At 40.1% G+C, this 25,006-nt stretch overlaps 2 protein-coding genes across 5 annotated transcripts in view; one reads left to right on the plus strand and one right to left on the minus strand.

Annotated features, from left to right (window-relative positions):
- Window positions 1–1,125: 1,125 nt before the first annotated feature.
- cenpx (centromere protein X) lies at window positions 1,126–14,839 on the minus strand. Its single transcript, XM_041217124.1, has 6 exons — window positions 14,711–14,839; window positions 14,382–14,629; window positions 9,410–9,461; window positions 8,671–8,724; window positions 5,186–5,274; window positions 1,126–1,753 (listed from the first exon to the last, which is right to left on the minus strand). The coding sequence occupies exons 2-6, from the start codon at window positions 14,418–14,420 to the stop codon at window positions 1,739–1,741; spliced, it is 249 nt and encodes an 82-aa protein (XP_041073058.1). The 5' UTR covers window positions 14,421–14,629; window positions 14,711–14,839; the 3' UTR covers window positions 1,126–1,738.
- Window positions 14,840–14,940: 101 nt separating this feature from the next.
- The window catches only part of pcyt2 (phosphate cytidylyltransferase 2, ethanolamine), a 40,948-nt gene continuing 30,882 nt past the window's right edge, over window positions 14,941–25,006 (plus strand). For 2 of the 4 annotated variants that reach the window (XM_041217409.1, XM_041217410.1), the window contains exon 1: window positions 14,941–15,129. In XM_041217409.1, the coding sequence (XP_041073343.1) occupies window positions 15,047–15,129 (83 nt within the window). In that variant the 5' untranslated portion in view covers window positions 14,941–15,046. Of the gene's footprint in view, window positions 15,130–18,092; window positions 18,150–25,006 lie in introns of those variants that run through there. The other 2 variants (XM_041217412.1, XM_041217411.1) reach the window with 2 other exon arrangements.

Raw genomic sequence — 25,006 nt, forward strand, 5'->3', positions numbered from 1 at the left:
ACTAACAGTTTACAATGGGGGGAGGCATGGGGTCACAGCTGTAAGCATTAAAATTATATATTTTTATTGTAAAGTTATGATGGCAGTTGATTTAGTGTCCAGTTAATTGTGTTGAGGCAAGAATAGTGAGATGAGAGGTATCAAGGTTATAGATAATCCTAGCTAGGATCTAGCCTATATTGAAGCTGCCTTTAGTTGGAGCATTAGACCACATGAATAAATGCTTGAAAAGACAGTGTGAAATCAGTTGAGTTAACTGTTTTTTGAACAGGTTCCTTCTAATTTTCTGCCAGAAACAGAAATCTCGGGCCAATCTAAATCTTATTCCAAACACCCTTCAGAGAGGAGGCAAGAGCCCAACTACTACAGGACCACATGGAGGTGGACTGAGTCTCCAGCTGTGATAAGAATGTTATTAAAATATAAAACCGGAATACAGCAGGCACTGGAGATCTGAATAAAAACAAAGTGGTGGAAAAACTCAGCAGGTCTGGCATCATCTGTGAAGAGAGAAACAGAGTTAAAGTGGAGTCCAAAATGACTCATCTTCATAACTGGAACTCATTAAAATATCATTTAATGCTAACCAGACAATACAAGCCGTTGCACCTGTAGGTCCCTGCTGCTGAGGAATCCTCTATGTCCCAGCCTGCGCAGGATTGCCACCCAAGCAAATTCAGGGCTGAAGACAAAAATACTCCATACCAAACCCCCAACAGGAAGGCTTGCAATATAAAAAAAATTGGTGGGATTAGTCACTGTATTTATTAATCCTAACTGAGCATGGTAGCACTTTGTATATCTGCAAAATAACGAAAAACTCAATTTTGCAGCATTGATGTATCTTACCATAAAAGATGTAATAATGCACACACTTTTAACTTCTCCTGTATCAAAATAGAGGGATGTGCAATTGCAGAATGAACCTTTCATGTGGTGCCCAAAGCAAGATAAGTACCAAACAACGTAAAAGATTATTTCTCTTTCCCACTTAATGAGCAAGAACTGTTCCCAGGATGCAGTGATTCACTCTGAGCAGAACCATTTGAAAAGAGTCTTGAACCAAGAATTTATCTTCTAGAAGTTCCTTATACTCTTAAACAGAAAAGTAGAGATAAGTGCAACTGCCTGAAATCAGAATTAACTTCTGGTTTTAATTTATTTGTACAAAAATGTACTGTTACAAAAAGCACACAGCCAAAAATACTGATATCAGAATCATTTACTGTCTCTTCACTTCAGCGTTATTGGTTTCCTGGACTATAAACCTTGAACTTTCACCCCGATTTCTCAGTAATCAGACCACTGAATGTTTAATTAAGTGCAATTATAAATTGGTGGTTGAATCTGGACTTTAAAACCTTTCCCAAACCACTGGTGTCTTAAAAAAAAAATCCACTTGGAGCCCAAAGTTTGAAAGCCCACAGTTAAGGGCATGAATCTACATTCTGTCCCAGGATGGTACAATGCATCACTCAGGTTTTATTTTGACTCAACACAAAATTTTGGATTCAACAATAATCAGTTCTGAATGGTAATGAACAAAGAAACAACAGCTCGTATAAAGTACACAATGTATCATTTAAATTGCGAATAAGTAAAGCCTTTTGCAGTCCCATCACTTCTATTACAGATAACTGGTTTCTTCAATAAATGGTGTCATAAACGAAGCAAGCAAATGTTCCCTGACTGGTTAAATGTTATAGATCAGCACCACCTAGTGGAAAAAGTCCAAATCCTAGAAATCCAAAAGCTGCAAGAACAAGAAAAGTAGTTTAAAAACAATCAAACCAGATTGAAGCTTCACAAACTTTAGACATCAAAAAGGAAATGTAATTATTTTCATTTTAACAAGGGTGGAAATAAATCAGCACTGCAAGCTGTCAGCCAAAATGAAGGGCTCACATCGTCTTTCAAGCTCACTACTATAAGCTGGTGCTCAAGGAATTTTTCTGGTGCCTGCTTCAAGTCTATTTATTATATCAGTGCTATTTAAAATTGCCAGCAGATTTCTTGTGGTAAAATCAGATGATCACTCTAAAGCTTGGATCAAAGAGCAAAGGTAGACATTCACCCCATTGCTTGTGCAGTTCTCTTCCCTAAACCAATCCTGCTGACCCACATTCTCTCTCTCCCCCTATGGTTCTGTAACTACCAGAGTTTCAAAGTTTATTCATTTTTCCTCATCCCACCTATCCCCCACTGGCAAAACATTTCAATACCTCAAAGACCATCTGCGTAAACTGATTTCCTAACCTCCTGAGGCTTGGTAACTTTAACTGGATGACCCAAGTTCCTGAAGGTAGTTTTTTCATAATCAGTCAAACTCTTCATAAAATAAACTTTTAACCTTATATCTTGTATAAATAGTTCCAGTATCTAGTGTATCGCATCTAACCAGTTTTTCCTCCTGGTGAATATAGGTTCTGGGTACAGTAAAATCTTTATACAGCATGCATGGGGGATGGGGGTTGCCGGTTAATCTAAAATGTTGGTTAACTTAGAATTCTATTTACCAATGGAGTACATTGTACCATGAACTAACATGTAAGTATTCTGGAAGTATAGAACAATATTCTTTTTACTTCTAAACCTTTAACAGTTCACTAAAACATAAATTAAAGTATAAAATAATACAGTATACAGATATGGGTTCTGGATAACTTCGTAATTGCTTCTGGTCGGTAAAGTGACGATACTATCTGGGGAACATTAAATTCCAGCTAGTAGAGAATTCGGTCAGGGGAGTACTGCATAACACAAAGTTTACTGTTCCATGGTTTTATTGCCATTTCTAATGAAGTGTTCAAATTTGTTCTGTCCTAATTCCTGCATTTATAAATAATACATTACTATAGCATTCTACCATCATTAATCATGACAACATGTACTGATGGGGGTTGGAGAGGGAGGAACTTCATGGCCGAACCCATATTACCATTCCTCTCTAAGCATGTACACTTGCAGCAGACGTTGGCAGATAACAATCAGTAGGAGCTCTGGCTGATTTTCTCCTACTTATGCAAGGTGCACAGGTTTATTTGGAACAACCTCACTGGGAATACACAGTGCTGCTCAAGGATCAAATCTGCCATCTACTGGATATGTAAAGCTCAGTTTGTCAGGCTCATGGGAGCCAGGGGAATACAAAAGCTAAACAAATGGCTGTAATATTCGTCTTTATCCTTTTCCAGTGAGATTTTAAAAGAGTTTAGTTTCAAGAGCAGGATTAGTATAATGCCAGGATTGATAGAACTAAAATAAGACAGGAGGCCTTACATCTTTACTAGTTTTTCAATGGGACTATACTAATTCAATTTCCCTGTATCCTTTCATTGTCCTATTCAAATAGTCAATTCTCTTCACTGATGCACAGTCTTTGCCATATTAGCCATTAGTGTAGTATCATGTTGTAATAATCTTGTTGGAAAAATCCCAACTTCTACTTTAATTTTTCCTTACAATCACAGTCTGTCTTCTTATTACTGATTCATCAATTAAACTTCTTGACTTTCTCACAACAGGCAGTAATTTGAAGGGTGTCTTTTGCTCTTCTCTTAGGCTTAAATTTTCTTCCTGTCCCCCCTCCCCTCAAATGGGCAGAAATCTTTCTACATAGCTGTAATTGCTCATTATCGTTAAAAATATAGAAAAACTTATGGCACAGGAGGCCATTCAGTCCATCATTTCTGTGTGTAAATCATTCTAGTGCTTTACTCCTGTAGTTGATTTACTTCCTAAAATGGAATGCACAGAACCACAAACACTAGCCCCCCCAATTGTATTCAAACCCAAATGCTCTAACTTCATTACTTTATTTTATTAAACGTCTCCCTACTTAAAACCTAGATTCATGCACCTTTTAAGAATAAATATTCTACCATCCATCCAATTTTACAGAACTAAGTATCTACACTCCTACATCTATATGTCCCTCCAATCTTAAGAATCTTGCTGTTTAAGGTACATCTCCTTTCACTATTACAGCTATCACCATCATCCCAACAATAGTTCACATTTCCACACGCTGTCATTTATTCTCCCATTAAGCAGTTGAAGCCTCCCAAATTACGTTTGAACGTCCTCTTAAGTTGGCATCAGCATACTATTCACTGTTGGGCATTTCCAATCATTTATCAAAACACGGATTACCAGGATAAAACATGACTCACATTTTCCCAGCAGCCTGGAAAAAAAAGTACTTCACTCTTATGTTGCACCCTGAGCACCTCTTGACACATGTAGCTACATTAACTTTATATCATGTACCTTCATTGTGGTATCTCCTCAAATTTCTGAAAATCCACATTCCCTTCCATCTATACAGCCCGATTGCCTCAAAGTCCTGCCTGTTATAAACCCCATGACATCCTGAATGTTCACAAGAATCACCTCAACTTAGAGACTGATCATTACAAAATACTCAGTATCCAACTGGAATAAATCTGCACTTCCAATTGATGGAACATTCAGGAAACTGAATAGGGGGAATTTGTTACACAGGGAAGATTCTGACTTGGCATCAGTGGCATGAACAGGCTGCTGGTTTGAATGCTTAAAAATAGAAAAAAATAGAAACATGTCTTAAGAATTAACCTGTCATGGTCTATTTAGTGTTAAGTCATGTGGCAAAATAGTACTGCAAATGATAGTATAACAGCAGAGCAGTACCTGAATCCTAGTCACGTGTGTGTTTATTTGTTGTATGCAAGCAGTAATTATGTATAAAACATGGCTGTATAAAAGAGCTATGAGAAACTACACCAAAATTAAAATAGACCGATACTAGAGTCATTTGATTGGTTTCTCTTGCAAGTCGGTATCTGTTTTTTTCTCTCACTTTCCCATTTCTCTAGTATAAGAAACCTATCCTTCTTATACTTCAAAGGAAAACATGCTTGCTGTGTGCAGAACCGATTTTGCTCGATCTATATAAAAAATTGCCATCATTTCTAATTCTACATAATTAATAGACATGGTGCAGACTGTGTAGATCTTCCCATTCCACAATTGTAACCCTATACACAAACTGCTCAACAAATAAAAATGGTAGACTGGACAAGCTGATATGACAAGATAATTTTCTTGGAAAGGAACTGCCCATTACACTCAAGTTTTGATTTTAATTGAGTTTTTCTTTAAATGTTTCCACTGCCCAGAAACTTCAGTAACTGTTGTTACATACCAGCTGGGGCAAAACCTTCTCAAAATGGTCAATATCTCCTATCTTAGAGTCTTCACTGGATGCCTGTCTGGCTGTTCGTGCTGCTGCCTCTGAATGTAATACAATTATACAAACAGGTTTCATATTAAAATAAGTGTGTAGCAAAGACATCATCCAAAATAACAGGTTTTAGAACTTGTATGCGGCACAGAATGCTTCCGGGATACGCCTTCTACTCTGCTGTTGGGTGAGATTTCCAATTAATAATAACTTATGAGGAGCCCCAAGCTGTGGACTGCAACAGCAAACTTCCACCATCAACATGGCATATATAGAACATCTTTACTGCAGAAAAACATCCTAAGACACTTCACAGGAGCATAAATCAGACAAATATTGACAAAGTCAAAAGGCAATATGGCAGGTGACTCATGGCTTGTTGAAGGATGTAGGTATTAAAACTAACAGTTTAGAGATGGGCAATAAATGCTGATCTTGTCAATGATACCCATATCCCATAAATGAATAAAAAAGGTTTTGGGAAAAAGAAATTGCAGACCTCGAGGTCTAACTGGATGAAAACATGACCAGCAAAGGAAGTGGAGAATGAACAAGAAGCCAGCATTGGAGGACTACAGTTCTCAAAAGGTTATAGGGCAGGAGGCTGCAGGGATACCATTAAGAGATTTTAACATTGGAATAAGAATTTTAAGAGGGGTTGGTGGACCAGCAGGTTGGCATGAGCACAGAGGTGATGAGTCAAGAGGATATGCTGCACATTAAAATACAGTCAGCAGTTTTAGATGAGCTTAGGTTTATGGGGGACAGAAGGGGGAGCAGAAGGAACATTGGAAAATTCAAACTTTGAGGCAACAAAAGCATGGATAAGTATTTCAACAGCACAAGTTGAGGCAGGAACAGAGGCCAGTGATATTACAGAGATAGAGATAACAGTCATGAGGTATAGGGTCAAAACTCAGCTCAAGGAGAATGTTGAGGCTGTCCAATTCAACCTGAAACAATGGCCTGGATTTCGCAGCCCACAGCAAAGCAAGGATGCTCGCCACCGATCTTGAAAAGCTTCACAGAGGTCTAATGATCTCTGTCTTACCGTGCAATTGATTGTAGTGTAGTTTACTCAGGAATCCCACTGTTGAGCTACAATGATGTCATCAAGCTGTCTAAGCAGCCAGTTACAGAATTTTCAGACAACCAACCAGGAAATGAAAAGCACTAATAGTCAATCTACTTTAAAAAAATTTACAGAGAGTGAAATAATGTTTGGCACATAGGGTTATGGTAGAAGCTGAAATATCATGAACAAACAAAATCTAGTAATTAATCATAATGGAGAGATTTACCAACATTCCACATCTTTTTCAGAGCCAGATCAGTTGTTCAGCAGTAGGTATCATTAGATCGCCTTTAAAAAGCCCAATTTCAACTAACTGAACTAGGTGTAACTTTCTATGGGGTTTGTAACAATGATTTTTAAAGATGTATTCATTCATGGGATGTGGGCATTGCTGACTAGGCTAGCATTTGTTGCCCATCCCTAATTGCCTTTGAGAAGGCAGTGGTGAGCCACCTTCTTGAACCGCTGCAGTCCATATGTTGTGGGAACACCCAGTGCTGTTAGGAAGTTCCAGGTTTTTTGACCCAGCGACAGTTAAGGAACAGTGATATATTTCCAAGTCAGGATGGTGTGTGGCTTGGAGGGGAACATGCAGGTGGTGGTGTTCCCATGCATCTGCTGCCCTTCTCCTGTTGGGTGATAGGGGTCACAGGTTTGGAAGGTGCTGTCTAAGGAACCTGGGTGAATTCCTGCAGTGCATCTTGTAGATGGTACACACTGCTGCTACTGTCCGTCGGTGGTGGATGGGGTGCCACTAAAGCAGTCTGCTTTGTCCAGGATAGTGTCAAGCTTCTTGAGTGTTGTTGGAGTTGCACTCATCCAGACAAGTGGAGAGCATTCCACCACACTCCTGACTTATACCTTGGAGACGGTGTGCCTCGGAGATGGCGTACACAGGCTTCAGGAATCAAGAGGTGAGTTACCCTCTGCAGAATTCCCAGCCTCTGACCTGCTGTTGTAGCTACAGTATTTATATGGCTGGTCCAGTTCAGTTTCTGGTCAGTGGTAACTCCCAGGATGGTGAAAGAAAAAGGAGAGGTTCTCACCAGATCAATTGATTTTATTGATTGCTGGCTCTGAGGAGGTGCTGGGAGAGGTCTACAGCACAACCTGTCGTGAGATGCGAACGACAGGCTGTAACTTCAAGTTCCTGCGGTTATGTGTATTTATGCTAAATCCTGAAGTTACAGTCAGATTCAGAGGAATAATAATACCGAATGCTGACAGTTCGCAGTCAAAAGCTCTGCAAATTCCAGGCCATTGGCTAAGAAATGGAATTTGTATAGAGGCTAAAGACAATGGCCTTGATTTTCCCAATGTTTAATTGGAGCAATTTTCAGTTCCTCCAGGACTGCTTATCTGAACAGTGAGGTAGTGAAGGAGTTGAGAAGTGGGTGAGGTAGACAACACCTTGGTGTTGTCAGTCTGTGTGGGGAATCGGTGTCACACAGTGTGTCTTCAGTTGATGTTAGCGTTTTTCAGAGAAGATATCCCATCAGGTAAAGGTTGAATTTAAGCAAAAGGACCCAGAAGTAATTGATATTTATCTCAAGGTATATTAGAATTCGATGCTTGCACAAATTGCGGTACAGTGCATCTAAATTCCACTTAAAGCGAAAGGAAGTTACAAAAGCCATACAAACTGAGTAGCAATAAGCTCAGATTTTTAGTCCGGATCAGCTGGAACCAGTTTAAAATTAAATTAATTTGAGGTTAGAAATTTTGTTTCATGCATTTCCTGTAATTCAAGTGCAATTTTAAAAATGAAACAAAATTGTGCAAATTTCTATCCTTACTGCATACTAAACAGTGAATAATTTAGATGAAGTGCAACCTCTTCCCTCCCCTGTTTAATTTGCTAAACATTTCTCCTGCAGTTGGTTTCAAACCTAAAATGTTAATTTTTCTTGGTTTCTTTGTATTTTACTACCCTGTACCATATTTTAATTCATACTATATGGTTTTAGAATGTTCCCATCAGTTGGGCTGAATGGTCTGTTTGTGCTGTGCATTCTAAGTAATCCCATCCTAATGTATTGTACACAAAGTCCAGTACATTCGATAATTCCAATGTAATGCATTACATACAAAGTCCACCATGGGCAAGAGATGTGCCTACGTCTACAAATCAAAGAACAACACTGTCACTCCTGGTGGTAAACCAAACAAGACACGTGTCATTTGGGGTAAAGGTGACCCGTGCTCATGGAAACAGTGGCATGGTGCATGCCAAGTTCAGCAGTAACCAGCCTGCTAAGGCTATTGGGCGCAGGATTCGTGTGATGCTGTAACCATCAAGAATTTAAAGCGCTGCTGCACAGAAATTGACAATAGTAAAATAATCTAAAAAAAACTCATCTTACACACTTACCTATAACAAATATTTTAAGCATTTCACACATAATGATGACAGCATCACTGCCGACTGCAAGTGAACAGAAAATACAAGATTAAGAGCTTGATCAAGCTTCTTTTTAAAGCCTCATGATTATGAACCAGTAAATAAAGCAGTTACAAAGCACATTGCTATTTGTTATCCATAGACTGAATGATTTCCAGAGAGCATAGTCTACCTGGACAGTAACAACTGTTTATTCACATTCTGACATTGGAATTCCAGGAACAGTTACTGATAACAGATGGGCCACTAGGTGAAACATCATCCAAAGGTTCACACTGCCTATTCTGTCCAACCCTGTTTTCTGTTCAAAACTTTCTCTGCTGTTTTACAGCTATGGGATGTTTCAATCAGCTCTCATCCAATGACATAGCTTTTGTGGAATTTATTTTTCCACTTGTACCTGCTCTCAGTAGGACTTTTGTACATTCTGGAAGTGAGTTGTAAACTTGTCCTAGTATTCACAATGGGAGGGGAGTGAAGTGACAGAGATTCCATCACTCATTTTTCTAGCACGTCAGTTCAGATTACACACAACATCCTGAGCTTTATCTTTTCCCTACAATGCCACGTGACATTGCATTGGTAGACTTTAGCATCTTACCATTTGATGTGAGTCATCCTTTAACCGTTCCTGTTTGTTTAACAAGCGGAAAATTTTAAACTTTTAGTTGGCCATCCTACTTAGACACATTCAAAACAGACTCCTTACCTTTGGTTTTCTGATCCTTAAAATAGAAGTAGAGTAGTTTACTGACCAACTCCTGGAACAAAACAAAATATCGTGCTGAGCAGTGCCATTAGGAGTTTCTGTCAAGTGACTAAACAAAAACTACATGATTCAGTCTTTACCCAGATCAATTTTTTATTAAAAAGTGTGCTGATGCATGGAAATTCTCTACAAGGTTTTCTTTCATTGGAAATTTCATACATCCAGCTCAGTGGGATTCCAACTTGGAGTTGTCTTCCAGGAATGACTGAACTTAAGGACTGCTTTATAATGGAAATAGTCTAGTCTGACTGGAACACTTTGATCATGTTTAAGCAAGCAACTAAAGGCTGTTAACTCTAGGTAATGACCAAATCAGCCCGATAAACCAATCAGCCTGTTGTATGGCAGGTAGCCTATCAAACAAAGTGAACCAACTATATCTCCTAAACAAAAACAGAAACAGAAATACCTGGAAAAACTCAGCAGGTCTGGCAGCATCGGCGGAGAAGAGCACAGTTGACGTTTCGAGTCCTCAAGACCCTTCAACAGAACTAAGTAAAAATAGGAAAGGGGTGAAATATAAACTGGTTTAAGGTGGGGGGGTGTTGGGACAAGAAGAGCTAGATAAAGGGCCAGTGATAGGTGGAGATAACCAAAAGATGTCACAGACAAAAGGACAAAGAGGTGTTGAAAGTGGTGATATTATCCAAAGGGATGTGCTAATTAAGGGTAGAAAGCAGGACAAACAACAGGACAAACAAGGTACAGATAGCTCTAGTGGGGGTGGGGTGGGGTGAAGGAATACTAAAAAGGCTAAAAGGTAGAGATAAAACAATGGATAGAAATACATTTAAAAATAATGGAAATAGGTGGGAAAAGAAAAATCTATATAAATTATTGGAAAAAACAAAAAGGAGGGAGGAAAAACAGAAAGGGGATGGGGATGGAGGAGGGAGTTCATGATCTAAATTTGTTGAACTCAATATTCAGTCTGGAAGGCTATAAAGTGCCTAGTCGGAAGATGAGGTGCTGTTCCTCCAGTTTGTATTGAGCTTCACTGGAACAATGCAGCAAGCCAAGGATGGATATATGGGCATGAGAGCAGGGTGGAGTGTTGAAATAGCAAGCGACAGGGAGGTCTGGGTAATGCTTGCGGACAGACCGAAGGTGATCTGCAAAGCGGTCACCCAGCATATCTCCTGGTGGAAATACGTTGCTCTTATGAACTACAGTGACTAATGTGCAAAAATTACCCTGGTACTTTAGTAACACCTTAAGCAGCCCATTCAGTACTACACAACATAGCTTATTGCAAGAAGTAATGCAAAAAAACTTCAAAAATGCTGCAAACTCACCCTAAAAGGGGAAATTGAATCTACTGAGTTGTCATGCAATTCAAATTCTGATAAAAGATGTCATCAAGATTGTTCAAGATTGCTGGGCTGCAGGGAAATTTTAGTTTGAACATATAATGGAAAGAAAGTTGAAGCTTCTACCAGCACCATCCATAGCTCCAGACTACAACATGCATGCAAAAGTGTATTTTGCCACAGCAACTTTGTCTTCTTGGGGGGCTCGGTGGGCTCAATTGGTTGGACACCCAGTGTGGATAAGATTGGCGCCAACAGCACAGGGTTTGATTCCCATTCTGGCTACAGTGGGTTCCAGACCTGCCTTCTTGCCCTACCCATGGTGGAGGCTGTGGCGCTGTGGGTCGGACCTGCCTTTAGGCAGAGAACTGAAGAAGAGTTTCTTGGTTGAAGCAAGATTGTTCAGTGAAGTGAGCGTGGTCACTGGACAGAGAGAAAGCACAGTGCAAAAGTTGAGAATTTGGTGCAAGTGGGAATTCAGTGTGGCGGGGGCAGGGGTGGTGGCTGTGGAAGGTGTTGCTTTTGCCTCCAATACTTGTGGAGTGTATTCCAGGTAGATATGTGATTTTATTTACTTATAACTTCAACTATATCAAGTAATTATCTAAAAGTCTAGAAACTAAAAGCTAAGTTGATTAAATACATGCACCAATTAATTAAATAAAACAAGTTATCTGGACAAGTTGATCCAGGCGGCAATCACACACCAGAGGTTAGGAAGTGATATAGGTCTGGTTAGCAGTCAGCAACAGGAAAGTGTAACTGAGAGTCAGGCAGGCGAGGGGACACCTGGAAGAGGTCTTTGCCTTTATCCAACAGGTACAAGGTTCTTGCTGCTCATGTGTCTGATGACAAAGTCTGCAGGTAAACTCTCTATGGCACCGTGGGTACAGGGGAATGAAAAAGAATGTGGTTGTGGACACTACAGTCAGGGCAACGAATACTGTCCCCTGTAGTGCCCTGCTGAAATACATAATTTAAAGCTATGTCTACAGCTCTAGCTAACAAAACAAAAACAGAATTACCTGAAAAAACTCAGCAGGTTTGGCAGCATCGGCGGAGAAGAAAAGAGTTGACGTTTCGAGTCCTCATGACCCTTCGACAGAACTAGTTCTGTCGAAGGGTCATGAGGACTCGAAACGTCAACTCTTTTCTTCTCCGCCGATGCTGCCAAACCTGCTGAGTTTTTCCAGGTAATTCTGTTTTTGCTTTGTATTTCCAGCATCCGCAGTTTTTTGTTTTAATTAATAAAGCTAGGTGGGAAAGAGGGTTCAAGTGAGAGGAAATTTATAATCTTTGGGAAAAGTCAAGGCCACAGAGCCGCGTCATATTTTGGGTAATGATGAGCAGGACTGTGACAGGAAGGGATGAAAAGTTTGACATTAATAGTGCATCGGTGAATAAGCCAAAACAGGAAATAATGGTAAAAAGTTAAAATCAAAGGCGCTTTGAACAAAGTATTCCTAACAAGATAGGCAGATTAATGGCATAAACAGAGATAAATGGAGGTTGGATCTAAGTCACATTACCGAGTGGTTTCATGGGTACCAAGGTGGAAACATGGAATTTTCCCAATACAACCTACATATTTGTACAAACCCGAGCAGAATCTCAGATGAGAAACAGGTGCTCTGCCATGCACTAATTCCACAATATGAAATATTACACAGGGAGGGGCTCTGCTGGGTCTGCCCATGTTCCCCAGTTTTTAATTTGCACACTGGCAATCAAAGTACAACTAAGCAGCATCTATTAGTTCCAAGAGATAAAAACAAAAAACTGCGGATGCTGGAAATCCAAAACAAAAACAGAATTACCTGGAAAAACTCAGCAGGTCTGGCAGCACCGGCGGAGAAGAAAAGAGTTGACGTTTCGAGTCCTCATGACCCTTCAGTTCTGTTGAAGGGTCATGATGACTCGAAACGTCAACTCTTTTCTTCTCTGCCGATGCTGCCAGACCTGCTGAGTTTTTCCAGGTAATTCTGTTTTTCTCTTAGTTCCAAGTCCTGTAACACTGACTGACAAGCAGCTCTGCCTCTTCACCCACTCTAAACATTCCCACTGCTTGTGTTGTCAGATTGCTTGCCTGAGATCCGATCGTTGGTAAGCCAAAAATTCCAAAAGTTGAAAACGGGAGTCAATTGTTTCAGCCTCCCACAAAGTCTATTCGTTGGCCACCAATTCCTTTTCTGGTTCCTGGTTACTATCTCAGGTAGAGTCAATTAGTTTCCCAGCACAGGATCCCTGAACTGACCTTCCAACTCTATAAATCCTCTCCACCACACAGACTGCCCACTGACAACTTTGTTGTCCAACTCCACTTCTGCTTCAGCTACTTCCCTTCTTTATAGCTGAGGGGTTTTTTTTGAAAACAAAAGAAAGCTATCAGGATTTATCTGAGATAGATAGATGGATTTTTAATCAGTGAGGGAATCAAGGGTTATGGGGAAAAGGTAGGAAAGTGGAATTGAGGATTATTAGGTCAGCCATGATCGCACTGAATGATAGAGCAGAATCAATGCTCCAAATGGCCTACTTCTGCTCCTACACCTTATGGTCTATGAATTTTCTCCAGTATATGTATTGTGGAACTTCTAATGTTCTCACCAACACATGGAAGAAACTCATGGACTTGGTTGTTGCAAAAATTAGAAACAAGGTATACTACTTAAATGGAGAGAGATTGCAGGACTTGGTGGTGTCCCAGTGCATGAATCACAAAAATGTTAGTATGCAGGTACAGCAAGTGATTAGGAAGACAAATGGAATGTTGGTGTTTATTGTAAGGGAAATGGAATATAAAAGTAGGGAAGTTTTACTGCAGCTGTACAGGGGATTGATGAGATCACATTTGGAATACTGTGTACAGTTTTGGCCTCTTTATTTCAAAAAAAGATGTAATTGCATTAGCAGTTCAGAGAAGGTTCACTCAACTCATTCCTGGGATGAGGAGCTTATCTTAAGTGGAAAGATTGAACAGGTTGGGCCTATACCCATTGGAGTTTAGAAGAATGAGATTATCTTATTTGAAACATATAAGATCCTGAGGGATTTGATAGGGTAGATAACAGGAGAATTGTTCCACCTGTGGGAGAGACTAGAACCAGTTGATGCAGTTTAAGAATAAGAGATTGGAGAATTTTTTTCTCTCAAAGTCTCTTAGTCTGTGGAGTTCTCTTCCCCAGAAAGCAGTGGAGTCTGGGTCATTGAATTTATTCAAGGCAGAGTTAGACAGATTTTTGATAGACGAGGGAGTCAAGGGTTATGGTATGGGATGGGAGGGGAGGGGACAGAGGGCACAGTGGACTTCAGACCACAACAAGATCAGCCATGATCTTATTGAATTTTGGAGAAGTGTTGGCCACAAATGTTTATTTCAGTATCACTGCACAAGATAAAAGAATCTGAAAAGTAAATCTGTGGGCAGATAGATTAGATAACAAAACAAAACTACGCATGCTTGCAATTTGAAATAAATAGAAACGGCTCAATCAAAGCTTTAGAACCATATTTATTTGGAACTAGAGGCCGGATAAAGTACTTTAATTAGCAAGAAAACAATATATCCAAGTACTTAAAAGATACTGGCGCAATAAACTTACTTTCTTAAACTTAGCGCGCTCTCCTTCCTCCATCCTCATTCACAAATCCGCCCGCCCTCAGTTACCGGCCTTCCCGCCTCTGCTCGCTCTTTATTGGTCTGTTTTATTTATGACGTGGACGCGGTACCATCACACCCCCTACTTTGATTGGTCAGTTCCGCCGTCAGTTACGTCAGAGCCTCGTCTTTGACGAGCAGGACTGACTGGGTGGGTGGTGCGGAGGCTACGGCCACAAGGAGGTTGTGGGTCTGTGAACGGAATTAGATATAATCACTGAACATTCTCACACACTTATTTTGTTTTTCTTTTGTGCGCGTGTGGCGACATACTTGAGACTGGACACTGAAAACAGTCACACGGCTCCCTTCCTTCACGCTCGCTGACGCTCGAATGCTCACCGGGCTCGAGCCTTTCTCAGTGACGTCATTTCCGATGGGGCGGCCGCTGATTGGCTGAGGACGGGTCGCGCGAGCCACCTCCCTCTCGTACCTCCCACACACACACACACACCCCCCCCACCCCACCCAACCTACCCCCCTCCCCTCCCCTCCCCCCTCCCCTCCCCCCCCCTCCTCTGTTGGTCAGGGAGCGCGAGCCGCGGCTTCCAGTAAATTCCAGCGCTCGGTTAGGCAGAGGAAGGCCTGTCGATCTGACACACAGCGGCGATGATTAAAAACGGAGTGGCTTCGCAGGACAACTGTTCCCCCGAGAAGAGGAAGCGGATGGTGCGAGTCTGGTGCGATGGCTGGTGAGTGATTTCTCCCCCCCCCCCCCCCCCCCCCCCAAACCACCTCGTTTGTTTAAATGAGCACTTGAAATGCCATAAGCTTAGCAGGGGCTAGGGGCCGAGTGCTGGAAAATGGGGATTAGAGAAGAGAGGCCGGCACGGACACGATGGGCCGAAGGGCATGTTTCCCGTGCTGCATAACTCTATGATTGAGGAGTTGCTTTTATTCCGAGCTGCCAGAGACCGGCGGAGGAAGGGTCAGTGAACATGTTTTTTTTTAAGGCAGTGGTACTTAGGTTATTGACTAACAAGGAAGTCAAATATCATTGGGGGGTCGCAGGTTCTTGACTAACAAGGGAGTCAGATGTCATTGGGGGTCGCAGGTTCTTGACTAACAAGGGAGTCAAATGTCATTGGGCGTCGCAGGTTCTTGACTAACAAGGGAGTCAGATGTCATTGGGGGTCGTAGGTTCTTGTCTAACCAGGGAGTCAGATGTCATTGGGGGTCGTAGATTCTTGTCTAACAAGGGATTCAGATGTCATTGGGGGTCGCAGGTTCTTGTCTAACAAAGGAGTCAAATGTCATTGGGGGGGTCGCAGGTTCTTGTCTAACAAGGGAGTCAAATGTCATTGGGGTTCGCAGGTTCTTGACTAACAAGGGAGTCAAATGTCATTGGGGGTCGCAGGCTCTTGACTAACAAGGTAGTCAAATGTCATTGGGGTTAGGCGGAATGTGGAGTTGAGGCCACAATCAGATCAGCCAAGATCTCATTGAATGGTGGAGACGGCTCGAGAGGCTGAATGGCCCACTTTTCCTAATCCATATGTTCCCATCCGCTTGTTAAGTCACTGTATGGGAAGGACTGCAGCTCTAGCGCTAACTAATGCCATACCATCTCCTACCAAAAGGAGCCAGGTAAATATTCTCCGCAGATGCTGTCAGACCTGCTGAGTTTTTCCAGCTATTTTTGTTTTTGTTTCAGGTAAATATTCAGTTGGGATCAGAATTTGAGAGTACACGAGTAGGGAGGAGCCACCTTTAAATCTGAGCTGTGACCCGGCTATGAGGAGGTCTCCCTGGAGTGCAAAGCCTCTGTAAACCTTAGCCTTATGTTTAAGTGAGAAATTAACAACTGTGGGAGAAAAAGTGGAAAAATAGGTGGGATAAACAAAGCTTCACTAATTTTTAAAAATCGAGATGTTGGCCAACGGATTTATAGGCATGATCCAGTACGTGGGTCCTCCAAAGCCACCTGTGATTCAGAGACATTTAATTCCACAACACTATGCATGTAATGGTTTTATGTAAAGAGTATGAATGATTATCACCTGAAGAAGTCATATTGGATTTGAAATGTTAATTCTGTTTTTCTCTCCTCAGGTGCTGCCAGACCTGAGTTTTAACAGCGCTTTTTAAAATTTCATATCTCCAGCATCTGCAATATTTTGCTTTTATTTAAGGGTAAACTCCCCCTTTTTAGAGGCTAGTTTGTCCCAATTGCCTTTAAATGTTTGCCTCTCCCCCACCTTTCACAGGGTGTCTTTCTGTCACTGTGTGAGGGAGAAAGGCATAAATTTTCTGTCACTCTTCAGATCAGTTTTAAAATTAAATCTTGTATTGCTGATATAACACAAGGTTTGACAGGGATGTGATTGATTGTGGTGTATCTGTGGTAATTCAGTCCTTGTTTCAATTATATTTTGATGGATCAATCCTCATTTGTTTTTAAGCATGAGGTGAATAATTTGGATGCATTTAAAGGGAAGCTAGATAAACACATGAGGGTGAATGGAATGAAGAGATATGCTGCTGGAGTTAGATCTGGTAAATAGAGAGAAGAGGATTATGTGGACCATAAACACCATCATGGACCAGATGGGCTGAATGGCCTATTGTCATGTAAATCCTATGTAATATACCTGTGAGATGACTGGTGTTGCAGAGCGAATGAACACCCCCTTGCCCTTGAACCATCCCTCTGATTGTACTGCAGAATAAACTGCCCCTAGGTCAGGGTGACATTTCAGGGAATTGACTTTCTTTTGCTGAAAGTGAAGGGTTTCTTTTTGAAGTGTAACGTATTTGTAGAGGGTTGGACTGTTTCTGTGTGGTGGGGTTGGGGGGTGAGTGGAGTGAGAGGATGACTGTATGGGATGCGTTCTCCAGGTGACATCAGAAGGCCTCCTTATCTGTGATTCTGTGTTGATTTTACTCCCATTCCATCCCTATTTCCTCTAGCCTCTTTTAACTTTAGCTTTGAACTAATTAAAATTATGTAAACCATTCCAACTGTAGTGTTGTGGAATTAAATTCCTCTGAATCATAAGTGGTTTTGGGGGACCCATTTACTGGATCATGCCTATAAACCCAGTGGCCAACATCTCAATTTCTCTTTAACTGGCAAAGCTTTTTTGTTTGTTTATCCCACCTTTTTTTTCACTTCTTCTCCTGCAGTTCTAATTCTTTTTTAAGCGTCGTTCTCCTTGGAGTGCACCTTCTTTACATGGGATGACAGTAAGTGTCACAGGATACTCAGCCGCAAGTATTTTTAGTATAGTTCATTGCATGCAAACAGAAGTAGGAACTCTGGCATATTTTTCCACAAACAAGCCAGGACATTCAGATCAGTGGTAATGGGCTTACTGCTACCTCTGCTGAGATCAGCCTGGCATAGACCAAGGATTGAAAATTTCTTTTCACATATTCACTGGTTTAACCAGTTGAGCTCTTGGAGGAACCTGGCATTCTAGCTTTAAATAATGTTCACGCAAAATGTTCTTTTTCCTTGCTATTAAGCTAAAAAGTAATGGTTGAAAGTGTGAATATAATGGAAAAGTATGACTTCAATTTTAACTTCAAACAAACTCTGGTAAACCAAAGTCAATTATTCTACACCACAGTTTGTGTTTGAAATAAGCTTCAATATGTACTGTCTACATTTGGTGCAGATGGTGCTGTAGGTTTCCGACCTGACATCTTCACGTGCACCATTGGTTTGCAGTAAACTAGAGGAACTTGGTCCAATTGGGGGTAACTTCAGGTATTTTCTTAGCTCAGTTACAGCATCTATCTTACAATGCTTTTGACTAAAATGAGTTCTTTGAATCAGTCACACTAAAGCCATAGTAATGCGTCTCATGAAACATACAAGTAAAAAAATTCAGGTAGCAATGAAACTAAATCTATCTACAAGACAAATAAACAGTATAAGTTAGTCATCCACAACTTTTGAAACATGTTAGGAGTTTTAGCAGATGAAGAAAAGCTTTGGTTGTCATTCAAGGATTAACTTATTATTTTTTTGATATCTTTGTGGTTATGTAAAAAGTGAAACCATAGTTGTAACTATTTTTTGAGACAACTTTTCAAAGAAAATCCTGAAGTTTAGAACTCAAATTGGAAAAAAAATCAAGATAAAAGGCAAGTCTGAAGAAAGCTATTTTTATGACTGAGACAACATGTACTTTGACTGAAACAGGGAAACATAAGTCCAGTTCATGATATCATAAGTTTTTTTTTAACCACATGGACTGCAGCGGCTCAAGAAGGGCGCTCACCACCAAGGGCAATTAGAGATGGGCAAATAATGTTGGCCTAGCCAGCATCACCCACATCTCATGAATGAATAAATAATTTTAAAAAGCACAAGTGCCAAAATTATGTCAGGACAATACTGAAAATATTTTATCCTTTATACAAATTGTAATTCACTCAACTAATTTAGAGAGACTGAGTTCATCTGTGAGTAAGGAAATTCTGTAAATGTTGTAAAACCAATCTACATCATAGAGAGTGAACATCTTCATTCATGCAGTTTTCTGTTTCCACCTCCACAACACAGATGAATGCATATAGCTCCAAAATTGAATATGACAGACTTGAACAAGTTGTGTGTAATTTCTTTCTGAGCTTTTCCATGATAATTGCTGTTTTGTATATTAACCCCCAGGTTGCAAAATGTTTACAGTCACAGTGGAATCTACAAGTAAACTGTAAAGCACATCTGGCATGATCTGAACAATGGTGACATTATATAAATATGTTCATAAATTGCATTGTATCAATGTTTCTTTAGCATGGTAAACATGTTCCTCCAGAATTCTCTGAGACAACAATTAGAATTTATAAATAATTTATAATCATATAAAGTATGTACCTACGAGCAGTAAATCATTTCACATTAACTTCCTCTTGGGTTTCAAATGCCTCTAAGTTTTTAAAAAAACAAGCTATCCCTCCGCTTTGGTTAAACCTATATTATACATGTCAATTGCTGATGCAGGGATGGCAAAAAAAGTGTTCACCTGTTAGGTTTATTAATAGCTTTAATGCATCAGCCTTTTGCTACCACGGTCTGTAAAGTACTTTTGAAGAGGAGCGTGTAAAAATGAGCTACAGGCTGTTGACTAACTAAACGTTCAATAAACACCGGATTACCAAAAGTAGATTCACAGGGGAAACGTAACATGTATGGAAGACATTTATTTTACTTTGTGAGCCTAAGGAGAAATGACTGAAGTCAAAACTAATTTGTCATATTAAATTTACCCTTGGTATTAACATCGTCTCTAGTGAGTAGAGAAGATTTTTAAAATTCAAACCAACTGTTGGACTTTAGTTGTTAAACTAGAGCTATGAATTTGTGAAATGTTTGTCTGGTTTAAAGTGGATTAGCATCCAATGTATCTGAATTGCAACTGAATTTTAACATTTACATTTAATTTAGGTGCAGCTGTGGGTGTGAATGCAGGATGATATGTTGCCTCCCTGGTGCCATGGTCAACAATGTCACTGGCTGCAGAGCGCCCTGAGTGGGGAGCTTGAACAGCCAACAGTTGTAGTCGACACCTGTACCAATGAGGTTGGTAGAAAGGGGGATGTGCTCCTGCAGCTGAAATTTGGGGAACTGTGTAGGAAATTAACAAGCAGGATCTCAAAAATAGTAATCTCCAGATTATTGCTGGTACTCCCACGTGCAGCTGAGCATAGAAATAGGAGGATAGAGCAGATGAATGCATGGCTGGAGAGGTGTTGCAGGAGGGAGGGTTTTAGATTCTTTGGACAGTGTGATCAGTTCTGGGGGAGATGGGCCCTGTACAGGCTGGACAGCTTACACTTAAAAAGAGGAATGACCAATTTTCTTGCGGGTGATTTGCTAACACTATTGGGAAGGATTTAAATTAACTTGGCAGGGATGTGGGAACCAGGAGGCAACATTAGAGAGGAACACCAAGGTGCACAAGAATACTGGGAGAGACAGATAGGGTAGGAAATAGTTAAGTTATTTATGTGGGTTCAGAGGAAGGTGGTAAGTAATAAAGTCTAAATTAGGTATAGAGCATCCTGGGCTTTATCAATAGAGTTTTAGAGTACAAAAACAAAGAAGTTATGTTAAAACTGTATAAAACGCTCATTTAGCTTTAACTGCATCCAGGAAGGATGTGAAGGCATTGGAATGCAGAAAAGATTCGTGACAATGGTTCCAGGGATGAGGAACTTCAGTTAAATAGAAGGATTGGAGAAGTTGGGACTCTTCTCAATTTTTTTTTGAAGAAAAGAGATTTGATGAGGTTCAAAATCATATGGGATCTGACGAGAGTCAAAAGCTTTTCCTATTGGTGGAAGGATCGATAACCAGAGGATATAAATTTAAGGAAATTAGCAAAAAAAGCAATGACAACATGAGGAAAATCTTTTCCATACAGCAAGTGGTTAGGATCTGGAATATGCAACCTGTGAGTGTGGTGGAAGCAGGGTCAATTGAGGTTTTGAAAAGAGAATTATCTGAAAAGAAAAAATTTGCAGGGCTACGGGGAAAAAGCATCAGAGTGGCACTAGGTGAATTGCTCCTTCAGGGGGCCAGTACAGAGACAACAGGCAGAATAGCCTCTTTCTATACTGTTACCAATCTATGATCATGTTGCTTTAGTCTGTTGTAAGATGTATAGATATATACAAGAATCTAAAATGTAATTCAGAAATGCCTTTTGATCAAGCAATAGTGTTTGGTAAATTTGGTATTCTAATCAAGTAGAAATCTTTTTCACATTTATAGAACTGCTTTTGAAGAGACCAGCTGTTTTCTTAATATACAATTCAACCTGGAAGGATAGATACTCGTGTGTGATTTCAATGCTGTAAACTAATCACAAAGTTCGTATGTTGTCAGACCAAAACAACAAGGTTTGAGGAGTTTACAACTGTATTGTGTAGTTTGAGGAACTACAGAGCCATGATAAATAACAAAAATAAAAATTGCTGGAAAAACTCAGCAGGCTTGACAGCATCTTTGGAGAGAAAGACAGAGTTAACATTTCAAGTCCGTATGACTCTTCTTCAGAACTAAAGAGAATTAAAAATGCGGTGAAATATATACTATTTAAGGGGGGTGAGACAGGTGAAGCTGGATAGAAGGCCAGCGATAGCTGGAGGCAAAGGAGAGATTGCAAAAGATGTCATAAACAAGCAATATGCCTGCGGTAAATTCATTTCAATATAAATGGTTGATTGGGGGCAGGGCAGGGCGGGGAGTGGAATAGCAAGGGAAAAAATGGTCAAATTGGAGATGACTAGATTTGGATTAATTTGACCTAGCATTTTGATGTCCATCATTTTATTATTTTCTGAATTTGACATTTACTGATCAGGACAAACCAATCTATCAATTCAAAAAGACTTCAAGCTAGCATTCAGTATTGCGCTTCTTATCATATAAGTCTGACAATAGGTAATCAAAAGTTTATTGTAAATTATCAATCTTCATGATGAAATCCCATCAATAATACAAAGTGCGGTGATAACAAATATCCACCCTGTCAGTACAAGAACTAATTATGGAACAATAAAGCTCTCAAACTACTTATCATAGCTAAAAGCAAAATACTGCGGATGCTGGAAATCTGAAACAAAAACACAAATTGCTTGAAAAACTCAGCAGGTCTGACAGCATCTGTGGAGAGAAAGACAGAGTTAACCTTTCGAGTCCATGTGATTTCTTCAGAGCTAAAGAGAAGTAATAATGTGGTGAAATATATACTGTTTAAGTGGAGTGGGACAGGTGAAACTGAATAGGCCAGTGATAGGTGAAGGCAAAGGACAGATTGCAATGCAGGAAGTGAGTTACTCTCTGTAGAATTCCCAGCCTCTGACCTGCTGTTGTAGCCACAGTATTTATTTGACTGGTCCAATTCACTTTCTAGTCAATGGTAACCCTCCAGGATGTTGATAGTGGGGGAACGAGGGTAATGCCATTGAATGTCATAGGGAGATGGTTGGATTCTTTCTTGTTGGAGATGGTCTTGCCTGGCACTTGTGTTACTTGCCACTTATCAGCCGAAGCCTGAATGTTGCCCAAGATTTGCTCCCAATGGACACTGACTGCTTCCGAATCTAAAGAGTCACAAGTGGTGCTGAACATTGTGCAATCATCAGTGAACGTCCCCAGTTCTGACCTTATGATGGAAGGAAGGTCATTGATGAAGCAGCTGAAGTTGGTTGGGCCTAGGACACTACCCTGAGGAAATCCTGCAGTGTTGTCCTGAGACCATGATGATTGACCTCCAAAAACCACAATCACCTCCCTTTGTGCTACCAGTGGAGTGTTTTTTTCCCCCCCTTATTCCTATTGACTCCAGTTTTACTAAGCGTCCTTGATGCCGCATACTTTCAGATGCTGCCATAATGTCAAGGGCATTTACTCTCACCTCACATCTTGAGTTCAGCCCTTTTTGTCCATGTTTGCTGTAATGAGGTCAGGTGCTGAGTGGCCCTGGTGGAACCCAAACTGAGTGTCAGTGAGCAGGTTATTGCTGAGTAAGTGCCACTTGAGGGCTTTGCAGGGTTGACAGGGCTGGGTTTGCCGTTATCATTTCTGGTGCCTAAGTCAATGCCAGGTGATCCATCCAGTTTTGTTCCTTTTTGAAGACTTTTTAGCAGTTTGATGCAACTGATTTTATTTCAGCATTATATACCATTTCAGCGGGCATTTTAAGAGTCAACCACATTTCTATGGGCCTGAGTCATGTGTAGAGCAGACTAGGTAAGGATGGCAGATTTCCTACCCCTAAAGGACATTAGTGAACCAGATGGGTTTTGCCACAATCAACAATGGTGTCATGGTCACTGTTACCAAGACTAGCTTTTAATATCAGATTTATTAATTGAATTTAAATTCCACCAGCTACCATGGTGGGATTCAAATTTGTGTCCCCAGAGCATTAACCTTTGGATTACTAATCCGGTGATGACATCACTACACTGCCGCCTCCCCCAGAATATCTCAAATACCTCATTTTAGAACTTAAAAACAAGTTCTCCAACTCACTGAGCTCTCTGACATTGGAGATCACCTTGTTGCTCTTACCTGAACTACTTTAAGGGGTGAATATCTCCCTTGTGTCTTGATAACCAGTGCTGGGCAAAGTACTCAGTGTACTCTCAGAAAAGTTTGAGACACTATGACTTCATTTGACTTGTACTATTATGGCTACATTGTTTAGCATTTTATTAATGTTATATATGGAGGTCATTGATATGCTCTAAAGTAGCTGGATCTGTTGAGCATTGTGTCCACTAAAACTCCTAAAATATTTGAATTTCATCTCCAGCTGTAACAAGAAGTTACAAACCTTGAAACAAATTTGTTTATTATGAATAGATGCTTCAGTTATACATCACAAGGTGGATACAGATGAGATGCTGTTTACCCTGTTATAACACATTCAGTCAGGATGGTTGTATTTCTTCACCCCTTCCCACATCTCAATTATGTAAAGTAACTGAATCTAGTAGTTTGCGCCCATTTTCTTCAGGTGACTGTTGGTCTCTGCATGGAGAAGCATTCCTTGACATTAGTTTCATATGTTCATTTTACTCATTTTCATCTATCCACCCTGATTCTTGTATACTGGCATAACCTGATGTTCAATTCTGGAATAATTTCATCTGTAATGTAATTTGAAGGGCAGTATGCTGAAAATGTCGCTCTTCTTTACTGATGAAACAAACCCTTAACTTTTTATTTAACTTTTGGAAACTTGGTATTCAAAGGGGAAATCAATATTTCCTGTAATCTAGGAAGATGTATAGGTACTTGTAAAGTTGAATGATGAATCACAATCAGCAGCTTACAGTAAAATTGTGAATAGTTTCTTAAGAGAAGAGACAGAAAAAAGAAGCACCTTAAACAAGAGAGTCCTCATTATTGCAATGTAGTCTTGGTGCCAAAGATTCCATAAATATTTAATAGATTTTAAAAATGCATTTGTTTGAAATATAATGGCAGAGGATAAACTGCTGAAAACCTATTACAACATTTCTCAATGTTTTCTTAGTTTTCTACACTCTTGGTCCAAACTAACAAGAATAAAGGGTGATTTGATTTTTAAAACATGGTATATGCTTAAGGACACTTTGTACAAGCCACCATTGTGTGAACTTGTGTTGTAAGTTTTTTGAAGATTTGACACTGAAGAGATTTTGGGAATTTGCAGATATCTGTCCATCAAACTTCCCACCAAATCTTAGAGTCTTTGAGAAATGAACGGCTTCAATATCTCTATCTACAGCAATTGCATTCTAACCTTTATAGGGACAGTCCAACTTAAACACAGCCTCACTTTTAACGGAAAAATACATTCTGCATTACATTGAATAATGCTCCTATTGTTATAAAACAGTACCTCATCTATCTTGTCATGAGAAAGAACCTGCATCTATATTTTTATCTAATTAAACTTCTTGAAGGTGCCACCGCTTAAAAACCTGTATGCTTCATTATATGATGTGAACTAACCCGACTGATTTGATCTTTGGCTGTGAAAAGCTTTGAGACATCCTGAGGTTTTGTATGATACTACAAAATGCAATTTCTTTCCATACTCACTTACCCCCCCTACA

The sequence above is a fragment of the Carcharodon carcharias genome, chromosome 22, assembly GCF_017639515.1.
Source record: "Carcharodon carcharias isolate sCarCar2 chromosome 22, sCarCar2.pri, whole genome shotgun sequence".
NCBI lineage: Eukaryota > Metazoa > Chordata > Chondrichthyes > Lamniformes > Lamnidae > Carcharodon > Carcharodon carcharias.